The 12,445-nt window shown below is 34.1% G+C and overlaps 1 protein-coding gene across 1 annotated transcript; it reads right to left on the bottom strand.

Moving 5' to 3' along the window:
* Window positions 1-1,225: 1,225 nt before the first annotated feature.
* On the bottom strand, window positions 1,226-11,276 carry rab13 (RAB13, member RAS oncogene family). The gene is made up of 8 exons (XM_023265281.3): window positions 10,769-11,276; window positions 8,584-8,644; window positions 7,734-7,794; window positions 7,581-7,658; window positions 6,038-6,127; window positions 5,769-5,834; window positions 5,610-5,660; window positions 1,226-4,759 (listed from the first exon to the last, which is right to left on the bottom strand). The coding sequence occupies exons 1-8, from the start codon at window positions 10,890-10,892 to the stop codon at window positions 4,688-4,690; spliced, it is 603 nt and encodes a 200-aa protein (XP_023121049.1). The 5' UTR covers window positions 10,893-11,276; the 3' UTR covers window positions 1,226-4,687.
* Window positions 11,277-12,445: the final 1,169 nt, after the last annotated feature.

Below are 12,445 nucleotides of genomic sequence, written 5' to 3'. Positions count from 1 at the left end.
CGATGGGAGAGAAGTTAGAGAAGCAGCAGGAGGTTGTTAGCGTTTAACCACCAGGACTAGTCAGAACCAGGGACACTAAAGACGTGGTGTTAAATTACAGACAATAACCAGTAAAATGAAGTTAAAGAAAATATACTTTTTTGGTAAAATAATAAAATGTTTTAGGTTTCAAAATATAGATTTTTGATATGGATATTACCTACAGTTTTGGACAGTTTTTTCAGTCAACATGTAAATGAAAAAACAGGGAAAATCTGTAAAACAGCCGCAATTTGTTTTTTCAGTTCTTAATTCTTTCAATGATTTCCAGCAATTAAAAATTCAAATAAAAGCAGACATTTGTTAAAAAAGGCTGATTTATTTATTTTTGTTAAATATAGTACAAAGAGTATTGTAATGTTATATTTTTCTTTTTTTAAATTCTTTTTTCCTGTGGTTTTAATAGATATTGTTGGTAATTTAACAAAACAGGGAAAATCTGTATAACAGCCATTAAAAAAAACAAACTTTTCAATTCTTAATAAACATTAAGTTTCTTTCAAATTAAAAATTCACATTAAAACAAATATCTGTTAAATAATGATCATTTATTTGTTAAATACAGTAAAAAATATATATATATCTTCATACATATTATATCTTCAATATAGCACTTTTTTGCGTAAATAAAAACTGCATTACAAATAAAATATAATAATATTATTATTATTATTATTATTATTATTATTATAAAATCTACTGTAATTTTATATTTTTCATGTGAACATTAAGTGCAGTTTTGGCCTGTTTATTTTTGTAATAAATTATTTTCTGTGATTGTAACAGACTTTGTTGATAATTTAACAAAACAGGAAAAATCTGTAAGACAGATGTTAATTTTTTCAATCATTTTTCAATCCTTAATAAACTTTATTCTCTTTCAAATAAAAGCAAAAATCTGTTAAATAAGGCTGATTTTATTTTTTATTTTTGATAAACACAGTAAAAAAATAGTGTTATTTTATATGTTTGATCTTTGATTTTTGAACATAAGGTGCAGTTTTGGCCTGTTATTTTTTATTAATACATTTTTCTGTAATTTTAACAGATATTGTTGGTAATTTAACAAAACATGGAAAATCTATAAAATAATTACATATTTTTTGAAATTTTTGTTCAAAATCATTCATTTTTATTAAGTATCATGCATGTTTTGAATGTTGAAATTAAAAACACAAACACTGCATTTACTGTTCTTTTTTGCGTTTATATTCATCAAGCAGGTCTGTAAACTAACAAAATCCAGGAGTGTCTCAGCTCTACAAAGAAGTGACGGAAACCCAACAGAGAGGAAAAATAAAAACCAAACTTGAACACCTGTAATGACAGAAGAAGCATCGGCTGCAGCTGCTGCAGTAAAAGACTTTCTGAAGAGGCTCCAAGGATAAAAGCCACTAAATCTCTCTCACTTCCTGTCAGTCCTTCATCCAACACTCATCTTCTCATATTGCACTTATCTCTGCTCTGTCTTCCACTTTCTCCATCCACTAAAACAAACTGTTTGTTCGACTCTCGTTAATGTGAGGTTTGGTTTTCATCTGTCGGAGCGTCTCAGCGTTTCTCAGCCATAAATATTTAGAGCTTCATGTCTCAATCATTTATTTACTGAAAAACTAAATGCTTTCATGACTTTTAATTATCATGAATAAATTTAGCATCTCCTAGGAGCTTCAGTAAAAAAGGACCTCACATTTAGGCTTTTTGAGGATGTCTTTGCCGCTAATTCAAGAAGCTTCATGGGTTAAATTACACATAAAAACTGAAATAATTCCTAATAAAAGGCAGTTTATTTGAGGCCGTTAAAAAATATGTACATTAAGGCCTGGAAAATTGGTTAATAACTTTTAAAATGTCAATATTTTACAGATATTTGCAGTAATTTTCATTTTTAAACAGGAGTTACCATTTTTCAACACTTTTTACAGTGCAAATCAGCCACACTGTAAAAAATGAATGGGCATCAACATTTAGTAATTTGTAAATTTTTTAAAAACCAATTTATTATTTCGAAGATGCTCCTTTAATTAAATGACATACAAAAACTGAAATAATTCAGATAAAAATGCAATTTTTTTAACATTTAGTTTTTTTTGTTGTTTTTAACAGGATTTACCATTTTTCCCAACACCTTTTACAGTGTAAACCAGCTACACTGTAAAAAAAATGGTATTAACAACATTTAACTGTAGTTTTTTAAAATAATTTATTTCAGAGCTTTAAATTACAATGACTGAAATAAAAATTATTTTTTATGGATATTTGCACTCATCAAAAAATATATGTATATTAAGGCTTGAAAAATTTGGCAAATAACTTAAAATGTTATATTACAGATATTTGCAGTAATTTTTTTTAATTTTTAATAGTATTTACCTTTTTTTTCCAACACCTTTTACGGTGTAAACCAGCTACACTGTAAAAAATGAATGGGTAGCAACAACGGTTAACTAATATTTTTGGATTTTTTTGAAGAATTTATTTCAGAGGTTTATTGGATTAAATTACAGATAATAACTATAATAATTTAAATAGAAATACAATTTTAACAGATATTTGCAGTCTCCAAAAAAATATGTATATGAAGGAGTGAAAATTTGGTAAATGTTTTTTTTTGTTTGTTTGTTTAGCAATTTAGTGTTGTTTTGATAATCCTGCTTGGATTCAATTACAGACAAAAATTGAAATAATTAAGATAAAAATGTTTTTTTTTACAGATATTTTCAGTAAAACAAAACAAATGTATATTAAGTTCTGGAAAATTGAAAATAATGTTTAAAATGTCCCTATTTTACAGATAAGAGCTTTCACTGGATATTTTTACAGTGTAAATCAGTTAGAAACAAACAGGTTATCTGTCATTTTTAAAAGCAATTTTGAGTTATTTCCAAGAAGCTTCTTGGATTCAGATCAAAACTGAAAAAATTCATATATATATATATATATGTGTGTGTGTGTGTGTGTGTGTGTGTGTGTGTGTGTGTGTGTGTGTGTGTGTGTGTGTGTGTGTGTGTGTGTGTTAGAGATATTTGCAGTAATACAAAAATTGATGTATTAAGTGGCGAAAAATGGTAAATAATTTTAAAAATATTATTTTACCTTTTTTTTTCTTTGTAAAATTTTTTTTTCTGGCTCCCTTGCTGTCAGATTTACACTGTTTTATTTATTTATCTATTTTTATTTTTGTTCACAGTGTAAACCTGCCACACTGTAAAAAAAAATTAGTAACTGATAGTTTTGAACTGTATATTTTTTTTGAACAATTTAGTGTTAAGAAGCTTCTTGGATTAATAGTGAAATGTTATCATGAACAAAAAAAAAAGTTCAGTTGTTCTTTTACAGAAGTTTTTAAGCTGGCAAATTCTAAATAAATTAATATTCTGACCTTAAATTGAAGAAAAATTTTGTTACTAAGCCAATTTCCTGAAGTTACGTCAACATAAATTTAGTTTTACATCAATTAAGGAAGAAATTTGAGATTAAATTACATTAAATATCAAATTGATGCAACATTATTATTAATGTTTGCAACTTAAATTCAATTTTAATCAGTAAATTACACTTTTTTAAAGCTGTAATCATGCATGTAATGAGCTGGTGGTGAGTTTACTGAAGCTCCTGGGATTAACTGTGAGTCTGCACAGATGATTTTAACGTTTTCCCTACACATTTAAAACCATTTAACACCTTCTCTGCTGCTCCTTAAATCTGAAATAAACACAACCATCATCACGTCTGTACATGAATCATTTTACACTCAACGCTGCTGCTGCTGCTGCTGCTGCTCACACACAGGAAGTGAATAAAAGGTGACATTAAAAACACAGACGAGGTTCTGGAAAGGAAATAAACACTGATGAACCAGAAACACAGCGTGGAAATAAAAAAAAAAAAAAAAAACAGGTTCTGGGAATGTTTTAGGGCTTCAGAGACTCTAAAACTCCGACTTTTCATGGCATTAACGCTCTCACAGCAGATTTCACAGAACTTAAGTTCAGTCTGAACATGTGGAGAGAGGATTTATATATTATTAAAGGGCACAGTACCACTTTTATGGAATTTAATGTTGGCGTAAAAACAGACTTTGAGCACCTGTAAGCTCCAAAATTACTCATATCAAGGCCAAATTTTGATTCATAGTGGATTTATAGTGGTTTCTTCTGGTTGGAAATGACATAAAAACACAGTCAGACATTGTTTTACAGATGTTAATGATGAATTTTAACTATTTCTATGTCGTTATTTAAGATTTTTACTAAAACTGGAACATCCAGAAACATTCACACGCCTTGAAATTGTCACAAATTTTGATAAAAACTGGATTTTTTGTGTATCTAAACACTCTAGTAATTAACAGAACCATTTGGAATGACAGAAGTTGCATTTTCTCACATTTAGGCAACTATTTCAAGGGATATCAACAGTTCAAGACATGGAATTGTCCGCAAAAATGCAAAAAATACTATCATTAACATCTCTGAAACCATATTTTACTGTCTTTTCTCATTTGTTTATGCCATTTCCAGCCAGAAGAAACCTGTTATTCGAATTAAAAACTAACTTTAAATCAGCGTTTGACTGTATTTGACATTTTGGCCCACCAGCTGGAGACACAAAACTTGTTGCATTTTATTTTCCTGTGGTCGTCAGTCTAGAGAAGAACACATTTGGAGGATTTTTTCTCTGTGCTGCTGGTGATTTTCACCTCCCGACCCGTCGGACCCTGGAAAACAAGCACAAGACCAGAAATTAGAAGCTTATCTAGAACAAGTTGTGTTTAACCCTCCTGTTGTCCTCATTTATGGCACCAAAAAATATTATTTCCTTGTCTGAAAAAATCCAAATGTTCAGCAATAATTCCCCAGATTTATAAAAATTTGCAAAATCTTCAGGAAGAAAATTCCTTGAAAGTTTCCCTTAAAAGTTTTATTTAAAAAAAAATCCTAAAAATATCTAAAGTGATTCCATATATATCAGTAAAACTTCTAATATTTTCTTTAAGAACATTCGTGGAAAAAAATCAACCAAAATCCAGTGAAACTTGCTGGATTTTGGTTGATTTTTTTGTGAATGTTCTTAAGAAACATTTTTTTAAAATTTCTTTTTTTCCACCAAAAAATGTTCAAAAATTTCCCAAAAATGTTGAAAATGTGGAAGTTTTCACTGTGAAAATATATATATTTTTCCACATTTTCAATTTTCGGAAGGGTTAACAAGCAACAAATAGTCCTTATAGGTTAATCTCACCCTCTTGATAGCACTCCCAAGCATTTATTTTTGGACCAAATCTATTTAAATGAATAATTAAAGAGCCATAACTGCACTTTAAATGGACATGAAAGCTGTCAAATCTGGCAAAAAACGCTTAAAAAGTTGGGTGATTTCATCCCAAAATAAGGTTTGAAAGTGTTTTCTTGCACATGGTTTCATGATACCATGCTGGCATCCGTGCAACAATTCACCTTGTTTCTGGAGTTTCCTGCTGGTTAGGAGGGAATATTGTGAGTAATGCAGCTTAATTTGAATTTTGAATCTCCATATTTGGTAATATTCAGTACTCTGTTGTGACTTACTGGCTTCTTGCTGGATTTCTGTAGTATGTCTCGTGCCAAAGCCAGAAAAGACTGCAGCACGGATGGATTTAAACATGGAAAAAACACAAAAAACACCCATGAACACAAGAGTCACAGTAAAACATATAGAGCTGATGAAGTTGGTTCGCTGCAGCTCACCTCCTCGACGTTAATGCTGGACTTTGCACTCGTCTCAAAGAACCTGATGCCGTGATCTTTAGCCAACTGTAAAACCAACAGCGGATCAGGGTGTGGACCATAACAACAGCTGCCTCCTACTTCTTATCTAAAGTCAATTTAAAGCTGGTGCATCAGACAACACCTCCCTCTTAAATCTAACGTCCTGTCCCACTATAAAACCTTTTTCTTATCTGCTACTTCCTGAATCATCCTTTCAGAACTCCACCGGTACAAATCAGACGTCTCACCTTTTCTCCCGTCTCCTTGGTAACTTTCCTCTTTGCCTCGATGTCGCACTTATTGCCTAGTAACATCCGACTGACCCCGGCTGATGCATTCTGGGAGAGAGGGGATGAGGTGACTTGATCAGAACAAATTGAAGGCAGAAATGTTTGATTAACCCTCCTGTTGTCCTCATTTACGGGCACCAAAAAATACTGTTTCCTTGTCTGAAAAAAAATCCCAAAATTCAGCAAAAAAATTCCCCAAATTTCTGAAAATTTGCAAAACCTTCAGGAAGAAAATTCCAATAATTCCTTAAAAGTTTCCCTTAAAAGTTTCATTTAAAAAAAATCCCCAAATTTGGCAAGAAAATTCTTGTAAAAATTTTCAAAAAATGAGTAAAACGCTTCCAAAAAAATTCTAAAAATATCTAAAGTGATTCCACATATATCGGTAAAACTTCTAATATTTTCTTTAACCCTCGTGTCGTCCTGCGGGTCAAATTGACCCGGTTTAAAGTTTGAAAATGTGGAAAAAAAAAAAAAAGTTTTCACAGTGAAACTTCTGATGTCCACATTTTTGGGAAATCTTTCAACATTTTTGGTGGAAAAAAAATGTTAAAAATGTTTCTTAAGAACATTATGTGAATGTTCTTAAAGAAAATAGAAGTTTTACTGATATATATGCAATCACTTTAGATATTTTTAGGATTTTTTAAAAAGATTTTTACTCAATTTTTAAAAAAATATTTACAAGAATTTTCTTGCCAAATTTGGGGATTTTTTTCAAATAAAACTTTTAAGGGAAACTTTTACGGAATTATTGAAAATTTTTTGTGACTGTGTGCAACATTACTCAAAAACGGACAAACGGATTTGGATGAAATTTTCAGTGAAGGTCAGAAATGACACAAGGACCAATTGATTAGATTTTGGCAGTGATGCAGCTTATAGTCTGGATGCATGGATTTGTTAAAGATTTCTGCATCATTACCAGATAGCAGCACGGCGTCACTGTAACCATGACAACAAGTGAACTATACGTCAGCTGCCTGCTGATGATCACATGATTGTGATCCTACTACAAATCCACCACTGATGATTTATCAGGACTTATCTGACAGAAATGATACAAGGAACAACTGATTAAATTGTGGGGGTGTTTCTGAGTTCCATCAATTCCCGTCGTAGGTCACATGATTCGGTATCCGTACATAACCTACATATGCATATCACACGCCTGTGCTCAGTGCAAGGTCATTTTGTTTGTGGTTACATCTATATTAAATGGACACATTCTATGTTGCTGTGATTTCTGATCATCAATAACTAATAAACAAATTCTGCATTTCTAACATATGAGGGAATGAGCAGCCTTGGAGGAGTTCTGCGCTCTCTGAGTGCTCTTCTTGTTTGCCACTGTTTTAACACTTTTTAAATATCCCAGAGTTCCACTGCTCATGTATATCTTTCTGGCAGCCTTATTGCAAGATTTTTACTGAATTTATGTTATTTCTTTCACAATTGTCACAGCTATCTTTGTTGTCTGAATAAGCGGAAATGGTCTCACTTCTTTGATGCTCTTCATCCAGTTCTGGATGTTTTCGAAGGACTTCTCGTCTGTGATGTCGTACACCAGGATGATGCCCTGGAACACAGACAGAGATTTAAGGATCTGCTCTGATTATCGGCCTGTCGGATCCTGCAGGCATCCTGAACTCACCATGGCTCCTCTGTAGTAGGCCGTCGTAATGGTCTTGAACCTCTCCTGCCCCGCTGTGTCCCTGCACAAAGTCACAAACTCTCACTGAGGCGTGCATCTCTTAGAACTTCTTTAACCCTCGTGTCATCCTGCAGGTCAAATTGACCCGTTTTAAAGTTTGAAAATGTGGAGAAAAAAAAATATTTTCACTGTAAAAACGTCCACATTTCAATATTTTCGGGGAAATTTTTGAACATTTTTTTGATGGAAAAAAGAAATGTTAAAAAAAATGTTTCTTTAAGAATATCTGGAAAAAAAATCAACCAAAATCCAGCAAATTTCGCTGAATTTTGGTAGATTTTCTTCTGAATGTTCTTATATATAAATATTTACAGTTTTTATTTTTTTTATTTTTGAAATGTCAAATTCTTGCCAAATTTGGGGATTTTTAAAAAAAAAAATCAAACTTTTAAGTGAAACTTTTAAGGAATTTTTGGAATTTTCTTCCTGAAGAATTTGCTAATTTTTATAAATTTGGGGAATTTTTTTGCTGAATTTTTGCATTTTTTTCAGAGAAAGGAACGATATTTTTTGGTTCCCATAAATGAGGACAACAGGAGGGTTAAATCACATGTAGCAAAGAGAAAGCTAGAGATGTACCATAAAGTGGGACGATGCATTCAAAGACGTGCTGGTTTTCTGTAAGTACACTGAACTCTGTGATAAAGTCCTGATTTGGGGAACAACAGGGAGGTTCCTCCTTCCTCTCAGGAAAACAAGCCAGTAAGAGGAAGATATGAATCAGTGTTTATCTGTTTCAGCTAATTGTAAAACAGTGTTTGCACACAAGCAAGCGGCTGCCGGGTCTTACCAGACTTGTAGTTTCACTTTCTTCCCGTCCACCTCGATGGTTTTTACTTTAAAGTCGATGCCTGAGAGAGTGGAGAGACTTCATTAAATACCATTCGAAAGACCTTGCAGGAAGGGCGTAGGTTTGGTTTGGATAAAATTCCTAGCAGCAAACACTTCATTTCATGCAATCTGGTGAATTTTTATGAATAAATTTGTTCCTTTCGACATCAATTTATGGTGCAAATTGGTGAAAACACAATATTAAGCAGGTGAAAATTCAACAACATTACAGAAAATACAGCATTGACATGTCAAATGATTAAAAACTGCATCACCTCTCAATAACTGTATTATTTCTAAGATGTAAGTAGTAAAAATTCAGGTCCCAGAGTAGACAGACAATACTAGTTCACTTGTGATTTCCAATTAGTCTAACTGCATGAACATGGTTCTAAAATGAGCTGTGAACAGCAGAACTTTCTCAGTTTTGGACCTATGGGCTGTGTCTATGTCTACATCATGGTTCCACGTGGAAAAAATTTACAGAGAAACTGAAAAAAATCTGACTGTGAGCCTTGACAAAGATGGAAAAGGCCAGAGGAAGATGAATAAGAAGAAGAACCACAGTGTCAGCAGTAATCAGGAGGTATAGAAGGAGTCATAGTAGCACTAATCATGGCTGCAGTGGTCGTCCTCATAAAATGACTCCACAGACAGTAGTTCTAAAGTAGAAACTCAATGCTACAAAAGATAATCAATCTGTGATCATCTGTGATTTCTATTCAGCTTAACTACATTAACATAGTTCTAAAATGAGCTCTGAACAGCAGAACTTTCTCAGTTTTGGACCTATGGACCGTGTCTATGTCTGCATCATGGTTCCACTTCAAAAAGACTGACAGATGAACTGAAAAAAATCTGATTGTGAGATTTCACATTGATGGAAACAGATACAGGAAGATGAATAAGAAGTAGAAATACAGTGTCAGCAGAAATCAGGAGGTATAGAAGGAGTCATAGTAGCACTAATCATGGCTGCAGTGGTCGTCCTCCTAAATGACTCCACAGACACTGAACTACTTTCACAATCTAGCTGTGAAAACCAGACAGCAGCTGCTTCAGACTTGATACAGGAGTTATCAATGGAAACCAGAGTTAGTGTGAAGCTCAGACAGTGAAGGACACTTCAGAACATCCACCTCTATGGATAGAGGACAAGAAAAAAAAACACTTTTGTGGCGTAAAAAGGCAAGTTAAACTTAGTTAAAATGCATGAAAAGAAGCCTGATGAATGTTGGGAGAACATTCTTTGGTCAGATGAAGATAAATGAGTTGGTCTCAGATGGAGTCCAGCATGTTTGGTGTGAACCTGACCAGGACTACCACAGTGGATGCATAGTCCTGACAGTGAAGCACGGAGGTGGAAGTGTGATGATATGGAGCTGAATGAGGTAAACATTTATAGATGCACCATGAATGTTTGAGGATAAATCAAAATACTGACTGACAAGAAGCTGGAAGAAGAGGAATATTCCATCCAAAGAACAAAATTACCAAAAAAAAAGAACAATTTTTAACCTATTCGAGTTTATATGTGGCACCGTTTTACACTGTTTATCTATAAACTGCTGCTGGACGTTATTAGGTCACGTCCATAACTTTCTCCACATTCCAAACATATCTGCTTCAGATAAGCGGAAGGAAAACGAATCAATCCGCCTGTCCACTGTCATGGTCAATGGGATGGACACGCTGACAGATGGAGAGACAGAGGGACAGCAGAGGAAGGAGGCTGTCCACAGCAGAAAACGTTGCATGCCAGAGAGCCAGCTATTCTTCTGGGAACGTGGAGATGTTAAAAGAGATAGGAATGAGGGTGGGTGGACCTTCAGAGAGCCCAGAGAGGAATGAGCTCTGAGGGGGAGATGGGGGAGAGAGGGTCACGGTGGGGGGAGAGACAGCGCTCACATTCAACCGGGAGAAGAAAAAAATAAACACAAGGAAAAACCAGAGACTAGTTGAGGCATGAAATCAGCCCGAGAAACCAGTTTCTGAACACACAACAAATAGAGGAAACTGGAAATGTCAGCAAACATTCATGCGTAAAAGTTTGGCGCAGAAACGAAAAGTAGCAGAATTTAATTCACACATTAAAAATGTAAAAAAAAAAATAAATAAATAAATTAAACAACCCAGAAATGTACCGATGGTGGAGATGTACGTGGAGTTGAAGTTGTCCTCAGCAAAGCGGATGATCAGACATGTTTTGCCCACTCCGCTGTCCCCGATGAGCAGCAGTTTGAAGAGGAAATCATACTTTTTCGCCATGATTTGGAGCTTTGTTTTTACGCAGAGGGCAGAAAAGTGTCTCTTAGCAGGAAATCCTTCTTCCTTTCTTTCTTGTGGCTAAAAACAAACAAGTTTCTCAAAAAGTGGAGCCGCTCTTTTCCTTTTTTTTCTCCTCCTCCTCTCTCTGACTTGTCACCGGTAAATTCCGATCCCCCTCAGAGCCTCAGTTTGGATAAAGAAACTAAACTCCATCCAACAGTCGATCCGTCCACCTCTGGATGAGTTACGCGTTCATTCTGCTGCCCTGGGACACTTAAATCCCTCCGCTTTCACAGTCACCGGGGCGTTTTTTCCCAGGCTGCACTCAGAAAAAGTTTGCTGTCGGCCCAAATCCCACATCGGCTGGAAGGCTACGTAGTGTGGAAGTGCTTCATGGGAGTGTTCGGAGCTGCAAGGGCGCAGTTTGGACACCAGAGGGCCGCATCTGACCACGAACACCCCTTTAATGCTCATGTAGGGAGCAAATAAGGAGGTAAAACCTGGTCATCACATAAAAACTATGTAATAGCCTAAATAAAGGCCAAAAAACGCCACTTTTTGTGTAGATTCTGGATAGATTAAGAAGGCTGGGCAACAATTTCAGAATTAAATATGCAAAAGAAATAGTCAAAATTCATCGTTAGCATCTCTAACACCATGTTTTACTTGTTTATGTCAATTTCAACCAGTAGAACACTGCTGGTCAAATAAAAATCCACCGTAAATCAAAATTTGACCTGTCAGTCTGATTTACAGTGAGTTTTTATTCGATCAACAGGTTTCCTGTGACTGAAAATGACAAACAAGGGACAAAAAACAGTCCAACATTGTGTAAGAGATAATAATGATGAAAGTGACTGAAAGTTTGTCAAAAATTTGTTCACAGTGACTCAAAATTCTTCCAAAATTAGTCCACTATTACTCAATGTGTCCAAAATGACTCAAAATCTGTCAAAAAATTTGTACAAAATGACTGCAAATCTGTCCGAAATGTGTCCACTCTGACTCAAAGTATGTCCAGAATTTGTCGTGACTCAAAATTCTTCCAGTTATTCGGTCTGTCCAAAATGACTCAAAATCTGTCCAAAATAAGTCAAAATTAATCCACAATGACTCAAAATTTGTCCACAATTAGTCAAAATATGCCCAAATTGACTCAGAATCTGGGTTTACTCGTATTTTACATTTTATCTGTATAAAGTTTTCACAGTATTTTACAATAGCACACCATAGAACATGGTATAAATTACCAGGAACATTTAGAAAAGCTGCATTTTCTAAAAACAAAGCAAACAAACAAACAAAAACAGACAATTTCAGTGGATAAGAGACATTCTGGACATTAAATGTTTTAGTAAAAATGACAAACGCTACTGGAAAGTTCTTTAAAACCATTAACATGTCTAACACAATGTTTTACTGAGTCTTATGACTATTTAATAGAATTTCCAGTCAGAATAAACCTGTTAGTTCAATAAAAATCGCTATAAATCTACTTTTTTCCTGGATAATCTGGGTTTAGTTGTATTTTAGGTTTCATTAGTTGGTATATT

This window comes from Amphiprion ocellaris, chromosome 9 (genome assembly GCF_022539595.1).
Source record: "Amphiprion ocellaris isolate individual 3 ecotype Okinawa chromosome 9, ASM2253959v1, whole genome shotgun sequence".
Taxonomy (NCBI): Eukaryota; Metazoa; Chordata; class Actinopteri; family Pomacentridae; genus Amphiprion; species Amphiprion ocellaris.
The sequence above is the reverse complement of the archived record's forward strand: the minus strand, read 5'-3'. Positions and strand labels throughout refer to the sequence as shown.